Source organism: Epinephelus lanceolatus, chromosome 13 (genome assembly GCF_041903045.1).
Source record: "Epinephelus lanceolatus isolate andai-2023 chromosome 13, ASM4190304v1, whole genome shotgun sequence".
NCBI classification, from domain to species: Eukaryota; Metazoa; Chordata; class Actinopteri; order Perciformes; family Serranidae; genus Epinephelus; species Epinephelus lanceolatus.
In genome coordinates, this window is record NC_135746.1 from 10702082 (window position 1) to 10723421 (window position 21340).

General features: G+C 41.2%; 1 protein-coding gene across 2 annotated transcripts in view; it reads left to right on the forward strand.

Annotated features, from left to right (window-relative positions):
- The window catches only part of LOC117270835 (uncharacterized), a 49290-nt gene that overhangs the window by 13459 nt on the left and 14491 nt on the right, over nucleotides 1-21340 (forward strand). For both annotated transcript variants that reach the window (XM_033648747.2, XM_033648748.2), the window contains exons 4-5: nucleotides 364-648; nucleotides 2294-3256. In XM_033648747.2, coding sequence (XP_033504638.2) covers nucleotides 364-648; nucleotides 2294-3256 — 1248 coding nt within the window. The remainder of the gene's footprint in view (nucleotides 1-363; nucleotides 649-2293; nucleotides 3257-21340) is intronic.

The window sequence follows — 21340 nt, forward strand, 5'->3', positions numbered from 1 at the left end:
AGTGAGGTAGAATTTACTGTTTTCTCAATGGAGTCTGGCTTTGAAGAGAGCGTAGATTAAGTTTCACTTTTAGTTCAGGGCTGTCTGTTTGGAAAGTACTGAGCATACAACTGGATAAATGAGACTTGGATTATAATACGTGTATATGATTCAACTGTTGTTAAACGCGGTTGACCAGGACTTCAGTTCTTGGTTCGTCGTGGAGGAATGCTGTTTTCTTTATGAATTCAACATGCAACACAAAGTGAGTGACTGATTTACAAATGGCTATTTGGGGGGTTAGGTTTTCCTTGAACATAAATTGATACTAATGAGTCCCTTCTGGAGCACCCCTAATCCCGTCTTGTGTGTCTCCCCTCCTAGACGAGCCCCCGAGCCCTGGGTCGGACCTTTGTCTTCCCCTCTTCGTCCTCGCTCTCCCCCAGCCCCACCCCTCGTGCTCGCTCCCCCTCCCCACGAAGCCCGGAGCTCTTGGGAGTCAATGTGGGCCAGCGGGTCCGACGACTGAGCTCTCCCGGCTGTGAGGAGAGAGGGGAAGGAGAAGGGCAGGAGGAGAGGGGAGGAGAGACGGGAGGAGGAGAGAGGCGAGAGGACAGGAGACGCCAGGCGCAGCTGCTGCAGATACACAGAGAGCTGCAGAACGTTGAGGTGATGTTACATGTGTCTCTCTTATTTTTCTATTTAACTTTATCTGTGTCTTCCTCTGTGTCATTTCTGTCTTCTTCGCTACATCTTCCCATCTCTGTCTTTATCTAGGAATGCAGTAGTTGAGCAATATAGAGCCATGTATTCCAACTTAATTTGCTGAGCAAGTCAGAAAAATTTGGGTAAGAACTTCTTTCAGCCTGCTTCAGTAATCCAAAAATACTACATTTACTCAAGCTTTGAAAGCTCAGCAGAACAAAAGAAAAGAGCATCAATCACATGAGTGTTTGGACTAAGGTCTCCACATGATTGGATTTCATTTTGAACGAGGAAATTAGCTATAGAGACCAAAACTTTTTTTTGTACCAGGCTGCAAACATGTTTATTTCTGCTGATAATTTGGGCATTTTAACAAGCCGCAACCTCCCAGGCTGAGTAATGAAGCCCACGCTCAAGTGCCAAAAACTGCAATTCCTCTAATGGCCACTAGAGGCTGGCTCAAAAATAAGCTCAGTCCACATAGACCTGCCGGAGTTGTTTACAGCCTGGTACTAAAAAATGGTTTTGGTCTTTTAAGCTAATTTAAGCATTCATAGCAACTAACAAACCAAGATAGCCGTAATTCCAAACTTGAGGAATTAGAACAAGTGTCCACAAACCAATGGGTGATGTCATGGAAGGTACGTCCATAATATTATACAATCTATGCATTAGCTTCATTGTTCAGCATCGGAGGTTACTGCTTTGATTTTATATTTTGTCTTAAAGAATGTTTCATACTTCCTCCAATTCATTTCCAGTTGGATTTTCCTACTATCATCATCCATCATGCCTTAACTTTTGTTTTTCCCTTGGACTGAATCTTAAGTGGTATATCGTAGGCAGCTAGATTTGCTTGAGAACTCCAGTATGAGTCGAAGGGCATTCTTCCCAAATTGTTTAGCAACATGTTGGTGAAGACTGTCAGTCATCCAGGTCATGGTAATCTTAAGTGCTATATCGTAGGCAACTGGACTCGCTTGAAGCAAGTAAGCAAGTCCAGTTGCCTATGATATAGCACTTAAGATTACCATGACCTGGATGACTGACAGTCTTCACCCTTGGTCTGAGTATGCATTCGTTAAACTAATGATAGATCCAAATGTAATCTTCAGGGTTTAGTATCAATACAAACTGCTTAGAATGTAAATCTGGTGATCGATATATAGTATAGTGTAATGCAATGCTGTGCTATCTCCATAAATTTGAGTAAGATTTTACATAAGCAGTTTATTTGTTTAATTTTAGCTCCATGTTTGTATTCTTTATTGTATTTAGTTGAGAGTCAACCCACATTTGTACTGCAGACTGCAGACAGTCACACATTAAATGTGTAGCCTGCCAACTCATTTTTCAGTTTAGTCTGTTTAATGCCAAATATGGGAAAACTCTAGGAGCTCATTTCTTTTTCATTTTCTTAGTATTGGTTGTACACTATGATGATGAGTTGCTCTTTTTTTGTCTTGTCGGTTAATCTGTCAATAGTGCACCTGTGAAATGATAAGCACCTAACCCAAATAAGAACAAATGCACCCAACGTGTTTTCAGTTAGACCAAGGAAACCAAACTGTAGCTGCATTTAGACTCTCATTTTCTCTGTCTCTTCCAGGTCAGGGGAAAAGTGGGAATTTTCGAGGCCCACATATCCGGAATTCGTGCCCAAGTGCTTAACACTGAGCTCCAACGCAGCCCTCGGTCTCCAAGACGAGCAACTAGCCAAACCCCGTCCTCTCCCAGCCAACAAAACGCAGGCCTTGAATGCCCAATGACCCACCCGCAAGAAAGTAAAGTTCCCTGTGTTGTCCAAAATGGAAGAGAAAGGGAGGAGGACACAATGGAAGAAGAAAGGAGAGAAAGAGGAAAGAAAGACGATGAGGACAGTGATACTAAAACAAACACAGACAAGACACTCATTGGTCAAAATGGTCGGCATACGGAAATAATGCAAACTCCCTGTTTAGATGGACCGTTTGTTGCTCAGGGTTCCCTTGAGACATTAAACCCAGATGCAACAACAGATGGAGAGAAAAAAGAGGGAGAAAGACTGAGAGAAAAAGACAGAGGGGAGGTAGAAAACAAACAAATGTTGGAAGATGAAAGACAACGGACACAGAGGGATGTGAGAGATGAGACAGCAGACTGGTCTTGTCCTGAGATGCTGACAGAGGCAAACAGGTCAGAGGTTAACCCAGAGACCGATGCTTTACCTCGGGCACAAAACAGTGAGAGCACCCTGTGCTTACAGGACATCACCGATCACACCTCCAACCACTCGCCCTCCATCCCTCCCTCCATCCCTGCAGTCATAATAACTGACCACGGTTTGGAAAGCCAGCCTCAAACTTCTGAAGTTCCCGGCTCAGACCAGGGACTAGGCTGCCACCCTAGCCCCAGTTCTAGCCCTATCCCGGGGCCAAACTCCAACCGCTCCCTCAGGAAGCTGTCATCCTCCTCTGCCTCCTCGGCTGGGTTCTCCTCATCTTGGGAAGAGTCGGAGGAGGATATTTCCAGTGACACAGAGAAAGGAGATCAGCTTCTCAACCCTGCAGTCCTCACGTCTCAACAGAGAGCGGTAAGTAGAGTCAAGTGAGGGTGTATCTGCTTGTGTGTGCATGTATCCACAACCTACTTGTAATTCTGTAGACCTTTTGTAGTTTCGAGTGGTGATGACCTTGGAAACTGCATGGGATTGCCAAATATTACTCACATGGGGAAAGTCAGAGAAATAGATTATCCAGCAAAGGAATATCTGAGAATGTTACAAATTTTCAATTTACACGAATACACCAAATGTCTTTGCCATGTGCAATGGCATTGTTGGTCTTTTGGATGGCCCACCACTTTTTTCTAGACTGAATTATCTCAACAACTATCTGATGGATTGCCATAAAGTTTTCTGTAGACATTCATGTTCTCCTGAGGAGGAATTGACTGACTTAAGTGATTCTCTGACTTTTCCTCTTGCGCCACCAGCTGGGCAAACATTTTACTTAACTTTTGAAATACCTCAACATCTACTACATAGATTGGATTGTTGGAGATGATCACAAAAATGGGCACAGTACTAATTAGCCAACGTTAGCATGCTAACATGCTAAACTAAAGCAGGATTTATAGTTATGCAGCAGACCTTACGCCGTAGCCTATGCCGTTGTGAGCATTTATACTTGTGCGGCGGTGTGTCTGTGTCACTCTGCAGTTACACCTCCAAAACACTAGTGGGCGGTGGGTTTTCTGTGAAGTGCTGTAAAGTTTAGTTGATTCAAAACACACATTAAACACACATTAAACATGGCTTAATAGAGACAATTTCAAACACAAGTACACAAGCCAGCTTCACTATATCTCACAGCAGTCACAGACAGACACTTGTCTTTATCTGGACACATTTTCCCCACAAATACAACATGCTAATGTTATTAGCACAAGCCTATGGTATTTTACATTGTATAAATTAGCCTAGCGGCTAATGATCTTTTCCTCTTTTTATTTAAAACCAGGGACAACAGCAACATTTAACAAAGGTAACGGTACATGATTACAAAAGATGATAAACATGGTACTTCATGAACATCAGCATATTGTCACTGTAGGCATGTTAGCATGCTGGTGCTAGCATTTAGCTCAAAGAATAATTTGGCCTAAGTGCAGGCTCACAGCGAAGCTAGCATCTCTATAGAATCTTATGCTGCGTGTCCACCGCGTGGTATGACACAGTTCTGCTCAACTCGACTTGTCCTTTTTTGGTTTTTCATTGGCAAATGTTGTGGATGGTACCTGCTACTTTTTTGGAATAACCTCCGCTGAGGTTCCTAGCGCGCTGAGCCGATTCTAGAAGGTGGAGTTAAAACACTGCAGACCAGTGGTTGGTCAGAGAGAACTGTCACTAGTGCGATACTAGACATAAGCCAAGCTACCATCAATAGAGACTTTACAACAAAGTGCAGATGTTCCTCTGTTTAGTTGCAGATGAAAAGATCTAGCAAGTGTAGAGTTAAAGATGATGTCACGGCAGTTTTATGTGATGTCACTATTTTTAAATTTTATTCAATTATTCTCAGGGATAGTTCACATTGATCATCATCCCTGTGTGTGCCAGTAGTCAAAAAGCAAATTTTCAACTGTTGTCTCTCTGCCTAATGTTGATGGACGATGTTGAATTGGCAGTTGACTGTGACAGTCAGCTAAGAATTCCGCCTACATAGAGCTGGAGCCTATCCCAGCTGACTGTGAGTGAGAGGCAGGGTACACCCCGTACAGGTTGCCAGACTATCACAGGGCTGACACATAGAGACAGACAAGCGCTCACGCTCACATTCACACCTACGGACAATTGAAAGTCATCTATTAGCTAACCTGCATGTCTTTGGACTGTGGGAGGAAGCTGGAGAACCTGGAGAGCATATAAACACCGCACAGATTCTGCAGTAGAAAACAAAATCAAGTACTGGTGCTAAAAATGAGTTGAGTCAAGCTGAACCATGCAGTGGAAATTATGCATCATTCTTGTTTCCTATTGACTGCATCAATTAATTTTATTAGATCATAGTTTTCAGTTGGTGCAATGTGTAGTTTGGTTTTGACCATTTTTCTCGGCAGGATATGGTTGGATAGTTTTCAATAATCTGAGAAGTTTGACAAAGGTCATGTATACTGAAAACCTAACTGGTGCAGAACTGGTGATTTTGCAACTAATCTGGCCAGATCTGGGAAAGAGTTTGTCTCGATGTGGGTCTCTGTTGTGCCTCAGAGTGTGTGTGTGTCAGTGTGTGTTTGAATGTGCCTGTGCATGTTGCTGGGTGCTCCTCTGTCAAATTGGCTGGAGCTCTCTGCCTGAGTAATGGTTGACATTCACAGTAACAAAGCTAGCTCTGTGCCCCGACCTGTGTTTGTGTGTGTGTGTGTGTGTGTGTGTGTGTGTGTGTGTGTTTGTATGTGTGTGTGTAGGGGTGTATTTAGTGTGGGTAATGTGAGGGTGTGTGTGTGTGTGTGTGTGAGAGAGAGAGAGAGAGAGAGAAAGAGCACGGGTGATAGAAAAAGGAAAAGCAAGAGAATTTGCCAGTCACACACACTTAGGCTTTGCCTGCATTTTGGATGCCGCTCAAAGAGGAGGCTGAGGCCTGTTTGGGTCTGTGTGTGTGCGTAGGTGGGTGGGTGGATGTGTTTTTATTTGTAGCCAGGATGAGTTCACGGGGCCATTTCACTTCTGCTTTGAAACACGATTTAAACAAGGATTGTATAACTGATTTTACCAGGGTTTCTTAAACAATGTGCCACTGCCAGTCCCTTAAGTTTCCCTTTTTAGGAGCTCTTTTTGACTTTGTGGCTTGAAGGTCCCATCTAATGCTCATTCCAGCTTCATAGTTGTATTCTGGGTTTCTACTAGTACATGTTTAAACACTTTAATGTTCAAAAACCACCTTATTTTTCTCATGCGGTCTGTCTGAATACACCTGTTATCTGTCTGAAACCCTCAGTTCTTCTCTTTATCGGCTGTTTCACTGTAATTACATTGCAAGGCAACAGCTTGGGTCCATGTTTACTTCCTATTAGCTGATGTCATTCACATACACTGCAAAACATACCAACAAGAAATACAAAAACACCCTTTTATGTTCATGTTTCAAATGGTTTGTGTAGACCAAGTCACCGTGACGTCAAGCTAACAACAGCAATTACTGCCGGGTAGAAAAGTGGGAGATGATTACATTTGCAGAGATATGTAAAATTGGCAAACTTCTTGATTCCTGTTTTTAATTTTTAGCCGGAAAGATAAAGATAAATAGTTAAATACTGTGGTCCGACCTATCTGACGTTTATGCTGTGACTATTTTATGTACTTGTTGCTATGCTATCATCCTTGATAAACCAAATCTACTGGCCCGGAAGCAAAGCCATGTACTAATGTGGACAGAGGCCACAGCAAAGTGTGTTTTAGCCACTTAAAAATCAATATTAGTGTAAGGGTACGCTACATTTCAATATTTGCTTTGCTGTACCTGACACACGAACCAATGGATGCCGCCGTAGATGCAGCAGAACACTGAGTAAATGTGTCTGGTGGTCTGAATATAACAGCTTCAATTCCCTAGGTAAAACAGTGATAATACTCTAAATAAAGTGTACACTTCAGCTGATAGTGATTTTATTTTGGTAGGCCTTTTAGGTGACTATAAACTAACTAAATGAGGCAGCGTCTGCTCAGCAGCATTTGATTTTATGTACATGATGCAAGGACTTTCTACCTAGCTACAAGTTATTAATGATATTAATAATGATAATGCATTTTATTTATAGGCGCCTTTAAAACAGCGATATATCGATAGATCATGAAATTAAACAATTCCGTAATATACAGTAAAATTAATTTAATAAAATGACAGAAATCGTAAATCATTGCAAGTCTCAATATGTGTGTCAGACCAGATATGCTAACTTGAAAAGGTGTTTTTCCAGCCAGGATTTGAAAGTGGAAAGGGAGTCAATATAGTAAATATTATAAATAAATATTGTGATTCTATCTATAGTATAGTTGTGACATCACAAAGTCACAGAAATCCGAACAGCTCGTTTAAAGGCACAGTTTCTACATACGAACTTTGTGCATTTCTCTGTGGACTGAGCATTTTGATACTTTTCCAGTATTTATATAGCACCTATACCTGTTTTATTTTTTAAGAAGATGTGGAAATCTGACATAATATATAATATGGGATCTTTAAGCAGTTGTATATGATGTTGTATATTATCTTTAGCACAAAGCGGTGTCCCTCATGTGAGTGTACAAGACTAATCATACAAGCATTTGAATACTTATCACCCTGCAATCAATACATCTACATGTTTCCATACAAGTTTTTTCCATGTTTGCTTTCATTATGAGAGGCAGCAGCAACAGATTTTTTTTAATATTCTTCTTCTTATGCAGTTTTCTTGCATATTTAATCAAATGACCCCTCCCTAAACCAATGTCCTTGTTGTCCCAGGTGACACGGATTACAAAGCATTTGTTTAAATGGATTTGGCTGATGGATTTGAATACTGTTTGTATTGCTCTTTGCATATTTCCGGTCATTGTTTTTTGCTTAATCCAGTCAAAGAAAGAGACAGAAGCCCCAGCTGGAGGTTAGCAGGCAGCTGACTCAAGGACGACGCTTCATAGCTGCTAGTAAAAGTCTGGGTTTCCCCCCAGCAGCACAGAGATGTCAAACATGCGGGTTATTCTTGTTCTTGTCTGCAGCCTGTCGCAGCTCCTGATCCGTAGTTTTAAGGATGTACGTATGTATGCAGGAGTGCGAATGTGCAGAAACACTTAAAGCGTGTGTGGGAGGTGTGTAGGAAAGAGGAGAGGGACAGAGAGAAGAGGAGTGATACCGAGAGAGGAAGAACAGAGTGAGACTGGCAGAGATAAAAGAAAGAGAGCGTGAGAGGAAAAGTTGTACAATATTTACTGCATATTAGCCATGTCGTCTTGACATGAAGGGAAACATGTCTCTTTTTCTCATGGCTATTTATTGCAGGAGTGAGTTGACTTTATTTGGCATTTAACATTGAGCACAACACTTTGAGGACATTATTCAAACTCTGGGACAGTTAAACATGTTCTGGGAAATGCAAAGATGTATAGCTCTGGTGTATACACGCCAAGGGTGCAGAGAAAGATGGATGCATGCTTGGTGAAAAATATAAAGATAAGACTAGTGCTCTGTGCTGAAGACATTCATCACAGTTATAGGTTTACATCTTGGATTAAAGAGCTCTGCGTTTTTACCCTGACAACTGAGTTCACCCTCCATTCAGTGGTTTTAATTATTGAATGCCCCTTCATGTGATTCTCCCAAGTAAGCATGACATCTTTATTTTTTGTGTAAACATATCTATTAAGCTTCGGTCATCAGCTTTGGATACATCAATTCATTTTCTGAAGAGAGTGCACGCTTAACTGGTAGAGGCTGGAATCTGAACAGAGCCTTATATAGACGCTGCTTGGCTGATCTTTTGACTGTCGGGCATCTCTCCAAGGTTAGAAGGCACATACTGCCAGTGTGTTTTCCTAGTTTGAGTAAATTGGCAGTGAAAGGACACCTGCAAAAGATTGGCATCTGTGGGTTTTGTACAAAATTTCAGTTGAGTTCTGGGGAATGAAAGGAGACGGATCTGCCAGCAGCATCTTGTTTTTTACCTTTAAGCATCAGCTGCACACCCATCAGAGTAGTTTTAAACAAAATGGCCACAGATGAAACCTCAGAGAGATACATGGAAATGCAAAACACTTGGAAATTGGCTTTGGTAATAAGATATTCAATATTTGATTACAAAATGATCATATCCTCAAAACAGCTGGTCAGATGGCATTACAACTGAAGGTTATGTGCGTAAACAGAAGCTGGCCCGACTTAATGTACAAGTGTACTTCCTAATAAAACTGAAATACCTATTTCATTAGTTCAACAATTAGTCAATGAGTCAATCATTATCGACAGATTAAGATTAAAGGGGAACACATCCTAAATTAGGAACTTCAATATGTTATTTCCATGGTCAGGAAAAGTTAAATCAGTATTTGGGAACAAAAGTACTCTCTTTTAAAGCCAGAAACCAGAAAAGTCTCAAATTTGTGATGTCTGGAAGTCTGGAGCTGCTCTATAGACAATGAATGGAGAGAGTGAATGATTTTGTTGACCTATAGATGGTTTGTTTTCTTTATTATATCCAAATGAGCTTTAAGAATTCTCAGTTCTGAAACAGAAAATGTACCCATATACTCGGAACATTTCCCTGGGTGCTCTCAGTATCATCTATAACATCTTTTACCATTCATTGCCTGTGGAGCAGCTCCAGACTTTATACAATATTACATCACAAATTTGAGTTTTAGCACTCTTGTTCTTGGGTTTGGGAGAGTTTCTTATGATTGTTAATATTTTTGGACCGTCTTAGACCATAGGAATAACATCTATAACTTTTGAAAATGGGTGTAGTTCTCCTTCAATCTCCAACTATTTTTTTTTTCATTACCTTAATGATCAACATTTCCAGGCTCCTGCCTCTCAAACAGTGTTGAGTAACTTTACTTTTAATTGTAATTACAAGATTACTGCCATTACAAAGTAACTTGTTAGGTTACAGCTTTACCTAATTAGAGAAGTAACACGTTAGAGTTCTTTTGCAATACCCAAAATGAAACCCTATTTGCAGTACCTAGCAGTTGTTGGTTATATTGTCCAGAGGGCACAAAGCTTAATGAACCTGTGAATGTACTGAAATGTCAAAAAAGGAAATATCTTTACACGTAGTTTCTTTATTAATCAGAAACAAAATAAAACTGAAAAAAAAGTGACTAAGCAAACTTGGTTAGACACCGTTCCAGCAATCATCAACTTTGGTTCGGTTAAAATAAACCTTTAATTCACTGAGTTAGATGTAAAAAATATGTTGGCTCTACTGCTGTTTTCCCGTCTCTGCCTGCTGCGTTCGTTCTTCAGACGTAGACCATTGATTCAGCAAAATAAAATGACAAAATTTGCCTCTGTCTGACAGCAGACATATAGGCACAGCTGACCTCTAAATAACAGATGTATTATTTTTAAATGTAAATAAGTGATAACTTTAAATGCAAAATTAACGTGTTACATTACTTGTTGGAGCAAAGAAGTAATCTGAGTACTCGAACATGTTTCTTTTTAACACATAACTTCTAACACTGCTTTTAAGTATGACGGTTTACAGCTAGTTTCTGCTTTATGTCAAAATAATAAAGTTTTAGTTTTGAAGTCTTCAGCTTTGGCCTTGAGTCATTGTTATTGGCTCCTTGTTTTTTTACATTCTATAGCCGTTAAAAGGGGTGTCAAACAAACAGCCTGTTGGCCAGAACTGGCCCGCCAGTGGGTCCAGTCTGGCGCACTAGATGACTAAGAGGTGCCAGGTTTCAGGAGCAAATTAAACAAGTAGTAATAGTGTTGCCTTCTTCGTGCTTCAGTTCAGAAGAATCTTTATCAGGAAATGTCTGGATAAATGCACGTGTAATGACAGTGAGAAGTCAACTGACTGAAAGTGGATAAACAGAGACATACTGTTGAAGTTGCACTTATTTTTCTTAAGACATCTCAGGCTGTTTGTCTGTTTTGTAAAAGGATGAACATCTACAGAATGTACTTGTAATTCTTTACACAAAAAACGGGAAGATATTGGAGCTGATGGTTATTGTGTGATGGTTTTATTGGTCCGGCCCATCTGAGATCGAATTGGGTTGTATGTGGCCCATGAACTAAAATGAGTTTGACACCACTGGCGATCAGTAGATTAATTGATTGTTGCAAGATCATTTTCTTTACTCCACAACGACAGCTTTGATTGGTAGTTATATATAAATTTGTGGTCAAAACTGAGTGGGAGCTGCACTTAAACCTAAACAGAAAACCCCACAATCATGTTTCAACTTTTCAGAGAGATTGATGACTGAAAGCTAGCGGAGCAGAAGCTACAGTAGAACGGAAGTGGGGCAGGACTCACTATAAATGATGCAGAAGGTGTGGTGTTCCTCGTGCTGTCTGCACTGTAACTAAAGCTTGAGATGCATCACAGTTTTTGACACATCTCGATGCACCTATGGTCCTTCAGAATAAGCATCCATTGTATAAACAGATTTGTCTTTTGGAATGCAGACTGCACCCTTACCATGAATGACATGCTCCCTTACTGTACGCTAACAGCGACACACCCTCTTCACACACTGCATAGTTGAATTCTTAAGAACAACACAACACTGTATACACACAGATACACACTTTCTCTACTGTAACTAATGTCACACTGACTCACATCCCTTTTTTCATGACCGTTTGAAACGCGGCCACACACTGACCCGAACGTTAATCTTCACCTGCACTTGTTTACCCAGCCGTGAGTCTGAGCTCATCTCTAATACCAAAAAAAGAGTTTCTGCGGTGGACTCAACGAAAACTCATTTTTATGTCCTGAACTGTAACTCAAGTGGGTCGGCACAAAATATCAGCACACACACACACACACACACACACACACACTGTGTTTGCACTGCAGTGGAAAATCTTCTCTACCACGGCGGCTGGTCGCCTAGCAACCCTGTGACGTCAAACCGAGTTTCCCTCTCACAGCTGTGTGTGTGTGTGTGGCAGAGAGTCTGTAAGTTTATGGGTGTGTGTCCAACTCTTGTGTGTGCGTGTGTGTGTTGCAGAGTGCCTATTTGGTTTACTGTGAGAGGGGAAACACCGGTCAATTCTCTATTTGGTGTTTCTGTGTGAGAGGGCATGCATGTGTGTGTGTTCATGCCCCCCTAACCCCTCCTTGTCCACGGAGGAGTCGGGTCGGCCTGCAGTTAGTGAATCTGACATTTTGGGTGAAAGAGTATTGAGTCTGGGATCCAGTGCAGAAGTGAAGTGTGGTTTCACATGGTTTCAGGGCTGTCAGAGACGCACTGGGGAAACCCTGCTGAATATATGAATACAAGTGTTTGTGCAGAAAAAGGGATGTAAAGTACGCCTTGCAGACCGAGTGTCATGGCTTTATTAATAGAACTTGTTGAGACTTTTTGGCTAATGTCTGTGCCTTTTTTAAGTATGATTTAAAAGTTGGATATTAAAGCACTCATATTGCTTTAACCTACCATTATGAAGTAAAAGCTGATTGCACGGTGTAATAGCTTTACAGTAATGACACCAGCAGGTTTCAGATTGGTTCCCTGTAAGGTTTGCTTTGACTCTGCAGTTCTGCCTGCTCCAGGCACTGAGTACGATCTCCCATTTTTCCGCCGTTCACCTATCTTTGTTTATTGCTATATATATATATATATATATATATGTATAATTGAAACAGGGGCTGGACCAGACTCAGATTTATGACTGTTAAATCAGATTTGGCTATTCAATATTTGACTAATCGTTCCATCTTTGCATATAGAGTTTGAGAGTTAAGCCCCTTTTACACAGCCTCCCCAAGGTGTGAATGTCACGCTATTACTCTGTTTCACCGCTCTGTATAAAAGGTCGAGTTGTGGAATGGGGGGACAGAGTTGTCTTGCCTTTAAGCCAGCATCGGATGTAGTAACCGTGCTAAAGGGATGTCTGTATAAACAGGACAGCCAGTTGGACGGAATCATGGGTGGCACAGATGTGACGTTTTCATGACGTGTTATGTGTGCGATCCACTGCGGGAGATTTTTAAAGTAGCTGATAGCAGTTAGCAGCTAACTCAAAGAAGAAGGACGAGATCAACCACCATATAATAGAGGCGATAAATGATTGTTAGCATGTTATGCCATTGTTATTGTTTACAAAATGCTGCTGAGGCGTATGTTATATGTCAAACTTGTGTTGCATTCTGTTTATATGAAAAGTGCTATATGAATAAAATTTGATGATTCAGGGTGTCAGCATAAAAAAAGTTAGCCCTCCAGGCTAATGCGTGCTACCTACACTAAGGATGGATCAGAAATGTGCAGCAACAGTTTTTGCCGACGCTAGATATCAAACAAAAGCAAGAGACTGTGCCGTATTAAGTTGATGTGAGCTATAAATACAACGCTTCTAGGCAGAAGGAGGAAGACAATGTTATTCCAGAGCCTGAACAGTCGAAGCCTCTCTTCCTCCAAACAGCTGCCTCAGACTCACCCTGTGTCTGAGTCTACAGCTACCTGTACAGGAGAGCAGCATGAAAGTGAAGAGCGTTCACTCTGCAGCTAAATCTGGGGACCAAAACGTCCCTGGAGGTACACTGTTCACTGACTGACACCCCCCCCTCAAAACAAACAAAAACAAACAAACAAACAAAAAAGACTGCCCAACTTGAATTTCACTTGACTGAGGGGTCCCTGATTGATGGTTTGAATCTTCGACTTCCAGGGGACAACCTTTGTTGAAACCCAGATATTAATGTGATTGTTTGCTGGGCTCTAACGGAAAAAAGAGGGCGATCCCTTTGTCTTGTGAAAGCGGCGACGCCAAAAAAAAAAAAAAAACATTTTGCAGAGTTGAAAAGTTCTTTGTTTCCACTTCAACATGACCATGTTTATGTAGCCAGATCCTGCTTGTTAGTGAGCAAGAGAAGAAACCCCCAAAACAATTCAGTTAATTTAATTTAGAGTGCTCTCAGAGTTGCGGCGAGATCTAAACTCTGATATGCTCTTTAATGTTCCATAGCGACCTCAATTTGGAAACAACTCTCGCTTATCAGACTACAGTATTTAGTTACAACATAACTGAATGGCCACATCACAAACATCTAACCCCTTTTTTCCTTTAGCTGTCCCTTTTCTCGCCTTTAGCCGACGTTTTTGCAAAGCTGTTTTTCCACTGGCCGGCCTTGTTGCTAAGAAATTTATCATGCACTCTCCAAGCATCTTTTGCACGTTGTTTAGACTGCGTCGCGCTCCCTGCAGTGTAATTTTGTCTGCATGTGAATGTGTGTGTGTGTGTGTGCCTCACAAGTCTAAACTTTGCAGACTCAGACAGTTGCAATATTTGTATCTGCAAGGGGACTTTGTGGTGAGCGATATCAGGCTTGTTGTTTCCTCAGCGCTCCTCTGTTGAAAACATCAGCACGCATCAGTGTTTCCCCTGCTTCTTTTACACATTTGTAACCCAGAGTCACCCTTTGCCCCAAGTTTTTTTTAAACCATTCTCACCACTCTGCCTCGTGTCGTTCCTCCGTGCATGCAAATGAGTGGTATCTGGTTGCCCTATTTTACCATTAGTGGAAAGAAAAACATCTTTATCTGTGCATATTGATTGCGGCAACACCCCTTTTCACTACTCCAAGTGATAGTTTCTGAAATAACTTGTCTTGTGCAAAGTGCACGATAAAATGTATCTGCAGATGTTGAAAACCATGATGCACATTTAGAGAAGATAATAATCAAGGGGGCCAAAAGAAACTCTTTGCCTCAGTGCTTCTTTTTTCCTCCGTGCTCTTTCTGTTGTTTACAGAGGGCAAGGCCTTCTTTTTTTTTTTTCTTTCTTTCTTTTGTTTGTAGTCAGCGGCGGATGTGGAAAATACTGTCGCTGAGGCAAGCGGCAACCCCCCCACTTCCTGTCTGCAAGAAGTTCCTTCTCTTACTGTTTCCTCTCTCTCTCTCTCTCTCTCTCTCTCTCTCTCTCTCTCTCTCTCTCTCTCTTTCTCTCTCTCTGTGTCTCTCCTCTCTCAATGGAAACTTTACTGTTTTCCTGCTCCCCTCCTGTCATCCAGCTGGTCTGGGGACAGAGATAGGAGAGACATGGAGACTGCCGGACACCAGTGAGTCAGAAAAAAAAGACTTTGAGGGAGGTCTTGAATTGTTGTTGTTTGCTCATTTAAGCAAAGCAAGCAAAAGGTTATACATCTGCCACATTTCATTCCATGTGGAAACACAATGTGCCGCAAAACGCATTAGCTACCATGGAAGTTGCAGCTATGAACGCTGTGTAGATAGTGTGAAGATAAAAAAAATTAGATGCAAGTAAGCACAGCTGAAACAGACACATGAAATAAATAATGAATGTGAAGAAGTGGGAAAAGAGGTCCCGCACTGTTAATAGCATTGTGAATGACATTGTTAAAATCTGCTTTAAGGTTAAGATTTAAGACAGGACGGGACCGGTTTTTGCAATCAACATATTCTCCAGAAAGTCACAACTATTTTAGCTTCTACTGGACAATTTCTTGCAGGCGAATTTTCTCTGTTGCAGTTGTAACCGGTATTCAAAATCTTTTATTCCTTCTGCTATTCGTCTTTTTAAATTCTCTGTAAATTTTTGTTTTTATAGTTTTTATTTCTTTTTTTTATTTCTTTATTTTATTTTTAAATTTTATTTATTGTATTCTTTTTGTTTTTTATTTTAATTTTTTATTGTTTTTTATCTCTTCTATGATAATCTGTCCATTAACGTTTATTATTTATAGATTCCTTTTTTCCACTGAACTCCCTGGCATATTTTTTTATTCTGTTTTTTTATTTTATTACTCATTTATATTTGTGTTATGTTATAGTAAAAGGCACATACTGTTCAAACAAATTGCCCCTGGTGGGATTTATAAAGTTGTTTGAATCTGAATCTAAATGTCTCATTTATTGCTGAAATTTTTATTTTCATTTTGATCCTTATGCCTGATGGTATGAAGGACTGAAATGTTATGTTAAATAAAATAAATTCAGCAATAGGTGGGGCAGTGTGAGTGAGCTCTTCTCTTTGTCTTAAACATTGCACCTCCTCCGACGCACCTGTCACATGTTCAGGTGTGCAGAGATTTTTTCAAAATAAAAAGAAGACGGAATAAAACTGGATGATAGTGGGGACGATAGTGTTGGAGCACACTTAACCTAATTGGGTTGGTTGGAATAAATCCGTACTTCACACAGTTAGATGTAAAATTAAGCTGGCTTTATACATGCTAAAATTACTGTTAATTTCAATGGGGTCTGGCAGTGGCAGAACAGGCTGTGATATAACCACTCAGGGCATTTGTGCAATGTCAGTATATGTCCACTAACAAGCTTAAAGTGTTTGACAACATTATGGAAAGGATCCCTACAGAGACAGACCTTTTTGTTAAAGAGTAAGATTTAAATAAATAGTAATTTAATCATTGTAAAATACACTTTATTCAAAGTCAACAGAAATGAAATAAAACTCACAGAGGCCATCTTGGTACATCTTTCCACTGTTCCAACAATCAGCTCTGGTTTGGTTGAAATAAACCCTTAATTCACACAGTTAGATGTTAAAATATGCTGGCTCTATACATGCTAAAATTACTGTGTATTTAAATGGAGTCTGGTGGGTATTGTGAAAGCACTTTTGGGGTGGTTTCTAATTAAACACTCTTGAACAGAAAGGTCGACGTGTGTAGGGATCCTTCCTACAAGATTGTCAGATACTTATAATAACAATTTGAGCTTGTTAGTGGCAAAAAAACCCCACTTGTAGTGGACGCACTAATGCCAAAGTGGTTACGATGCAGCCTGTTTTGCAGCTGCTGGATCAGTTCTAAAAAACTGTTTCTCTCATCAGTCACTTAGACACATAAACATGAGGAAATAGGGTCCAGGTTCAAAACACTGAAGTTACCCTTTGACATGCTCTCATTTGTCTTGTTGGATTCGGCTCTAAAGGCAGGGTCAAAAGTTCTTGATTGCTGATATGCGCACATGATTTCCTGCTTTGAATCTGTCCTTGGATATTTATCAATTGCTTTTTTGTCTTCAATATTTTGTGTATCCTGACCTCACTGCTGAAATAATTTGTGCCAAAATAAACCAACTAATTTATGCATCCTTTAAAAGTTTCTACAACTGCAAAATCTTCCCTGTGAACAAACTTTAGAAACTTGACTTTTCACAAGCATTTGTTATCTACATGTCACACATTTAGACACATTCATGCAAATTTTATTTTCACAGGCTCACAAAAGGTGATCTGGCAGCTGCGAAATTATTGTTCCACAAGCCGAGAGTCTCTCTAGAGAAAGTTGAGCCATAGTCGTGTGCATGGCTCGTCTTCACTTTATGAAAAGTCAGATGTCAGAGGCTGACGGTGCATCGTAGTAGCTTTATCAGCTCAGTTTCCTTTTATCTATTTCAGCTCGCGTTGTAACTTCTGTCACAATCATTCTGTTTCTCACACACGCACACACACCGACACGGAGTCCTACTCAAGACAAAAACACACAGGTTTACACACAAACATACGTGCACACTCAAACATATATAAGCAGAAAAACATGTACAAACAATAAATCTTAGTTTGCTTTTGTTCTCGCAGCCTCTACATTTACCCAACACTTAGTGTGCATTCACACTCACACACCCACTCACACACACTTAGCTCCGTCTGTGTCTTTCAAATGCTGTGACCTGTGTGGAGATTTGCATGCCCAGATTATGCTTGTCCTCTGTTTTGCCAATCAAATGATGCACAATTGTTTATCCCTGCACACACACACGCGCGTAAATCTTGTGGGGCGTAGAATGAGGAGTCCGAGGTGCTTGGTTTTTAAAGGCAGAGTTTGGGCATGCTGCAGGAGAGCTGGACACATCATCAGTCTTGTCAGTAGCCATGATGTGGTCTGCATGGCTGTGTTCAGTGTGGAGTGTTGTTGTGTCAGTCGGAGCCATCTTTCTCATTACCATCATCCACCTCCGCACCAGCCATCGTCAGGTACTGTCACCCATACAGCCAGTGTTTGATTCCAGGTTCACAGAATGCTTTTTATCCCAGGATTTAGTCTTTGTTTAGGGATGTTTGACAGCTCTAATGTTGGATTTTATTGAGTGATAATAATCCTGTTAATAGTCGCAGTGATTTTAATTTTTTTTATTGCACACAAACAAAACTCTCCTCCCTCTGATTGCATTTTAGTGTCTCGAGCTCCTAAATCTACATACTGTGACAACGTCTGTTATTACTCACACTTGAGACAGTCCAGACTTTCTCTTTTCTCCCTCTCTGTTGCCCTGCACAGCTCACACACACACACACACACACACACACACACACACACACACACACACACCAGCTGTAAGTGGGCAACATGGGAGATAGATGACAGTCTGAGTTGACAGAGAAAGTGCAGAGCCTGGCTACTTACCAAGCTGTAGCCTGATACTCCTGCGCTCTTGTTAACTGGCTAAAGATGGTGGGAAAAAATGAAAAAGGGAAATACCGTTCACTTTGACTTATCTGTGCCTTTTGGATGGCCTGAAAAGCCTGATCAGTTTTGTATTTTCTGTAACTAGAAGCTAGAAAAAGTGGCTGAAATCTGTCCACTGATGATAATGTGGATCTGTTGACAGTGAGGAGGGCAAACTGTACTCATGACAATTTTGGCCTTTTGTTTCATTTTAACTTACTTATTCAGGGAAAGCTTACAATGCTCATTTCAAGACATACCTACACATTAGGTGCGTTTACGTCGACCCTAAAATTGCACTAATAATCACAACAATTGCCCAATCAGAATATAAATTCCTCTTGTAGCAGAAGAAACCGGTCACATCCAGCCCAATCTAAAGGAAAAAAAAAAAGTTGAGTTGGGTTGAGAATGTGTAAACCCAGGATAGTCCATTCAGCAGGAAAATATTGGCACAAAAAACATCAGCCAAACATTTACTTTAGTCTGGCATTTTTCTGTGTAATATGAACTTAACTGGGCAAGTTGTGTACCAGCATTTTTGCTGAATTTGAGTTAGACTGGCCTTATGTGAATTTTTCCAGTGGAGAGCTATTTTTTCTGATTATTGCAACACCACATAAATGCAGGTTTATTTTTAAAATGTAGGGGGTTCGTGCACTGCAAAAGACAGGCTGCAACAATTGTTACTACGCACCTGCCTAGCTGATTTCGATGGAGAATGGTTCATGAATCTTTTTTTTTAAAGATATTTTTTAGGGCATTTTGCCTTTATTGGACAGGACAGGTAAGCGTGAAGGAGGGACAGAGAGAGGGGATGACATGCAGCAAAGGGCCACGGGCTGGATTCGAACCCGGGCCACTGCGACAACAGCCTTGTACATGGGGCGCCTGCTCTACCACTAAGCCACCGATGCCCCAAGGTTCATGAATCTTTTTAAAGTAGGGATGCACTGAATATTCGGTAACCGAATATATTCGGCAAATATTGCAAAAAAACACACATTCGGTGGAATAAGTGAAAAGCAAGGCCGACTAATAGCGGCGTGTTTTGATAACGCAATCAAACAGCGTGCATTGACGGACGGATTAAAATGTCGGCAGTGTGGCGATATTTTACTCCGTTCGTCAACGCACTCGCATTTGCGACTTTTTGCAGGCAAAATAAATCATTCAGCACGCTGTGTGAGTACAGATTTCAACCAGCAGCAGAAACGAAATGGCGAATCCCGTCGGTTGTGGGTTGAATGGGGGTCACAGACACAGACAGGAATACATATTCCTGTCAAATACGGCGGCGCATTATAACGGCTTACCGGCGATGGAGAAGTCTGGCTTCAGGTGAATAACTTGTTGTCATGACTGCCCAAAGGTACCTGAACAGCCGAGCCGTGGTGGCACACAGGTATGTGACGTGTCAGAGGAGAAAGGAGATGTTCACATTTCTCTCTTTGTGGCAGGTAATGGTCCACAGGCCTCACTGCACTTTAGGGACTGTTCATTACTTATGAAGGGACTTGTCAGGGGAGGAGGGTGGCTGGTTGATTCTTATTTCATTTATTTATTTTATTTTGATCCCCCCTATGTTCATCACTTATTGATGCTGTTTTTGAAGTATGAATAAGTCAATAAGTAATTTATTCCATTGAAATATCATTGATGTATTATCGAAAAGTGATTTATCTTTTTATGAATGACAAAAGGCACATCTGCCTAATTTTCGCTGTGGTATCGTGATACTACTCAGAACCGTGATACTTTCACTAGTATTGTACAGTGGGTCCCAATTTTGGTACCGTGACAACACTAATCTGGAGGGGGTTCATCTGCAAAAACTAATGAAAAACTAAACAACGGCATTCGGTATTCGGTACTTGGTATTCGGTCAAGCGTTTAATATTATTCGGCTTCGGCTTCGGCCACAAATTTTCATTTCGGTGCATCCCTATTTTAAAGATATTTTTGGGGGCATTTTGCCTGTATTTGATAGGACAACTTAGCGTGAAAGGGGGAGCGAGAGGGGGAATGACAGGCAGCAAAGGGCTGTGGGTTGGAACCAAACCCGCAGCAAGGACACAGCCTTTGTACACGGGGTGCTTGCTCTACCAGGTGAACTGGTGGGTGTCGCAAATGGTTCATTAAATAAAAAAAAATATTTAGTGCTCTGATAGTGCTACGTTCGTATGTGAGTGCTTTTTGATTTTGAAACAGTAGCCCTATGCAGCATTGTTGCTACAGGCTGATTTGTAGAGTCCCTGTGCATAATAATTATTTATCGGGAACATTGGTAAATTGTTGAATCTGCTAATAGTCTGCATGTGAGATGTGTACAGGACATCTGTAATTTGTAGCAACATAAAATAAGATGGGTTACACTTGCGTTACGTATTTTTATCAATTAAATGACCAGGTGGAACCACTTCTTCCCCTTCTTACTTTATGTATTGAATGAATTTAATTTTGTCAATAAAGTTGGGGAAAAAACCTTCTTCTGTTATATTTCTGGCAGGTTAGATGCTTCACAGTGGACTAAACCACTTACACAAGTCAAGAAGTTCTATTCTGAATAAATGCTTTAGGGTATATAGAGGCACATCTTATTGGATTGGTTTATTTAGCATCCATGTAGGGTCGCAGGGGCAGCAGGCCAAGCAAAGCACCCCAGACGTCCCTCTCCCCAGCAACACTTTCCAGCTCCTCCTGGGGGACTCCAAGGTGTTCCCAGGCCAGATGAGATATGTAATCCCTCCAGCATGTTGTGGGTCTGCCCCGGGGCCTCCTTCCAGAGGGATGTGTCCGGAACACCTCTAACAGGAGGTGCCCAGGAGGATCCTGATCAGATGCTCAAACCACCTCAACTGACCCCTTTCGACGCGAAGGAGCAGCGGCTCTCCTCCGAGCTCCATCCAGATGTCCGAGCTCCTCACCGTATCTCTAAGGCTGAGCCCAGCCACCCCACGGAGGAAACTCATTTCGACCGCTTGTATCTGCGATACCGCAGTTATTGACACGGGAA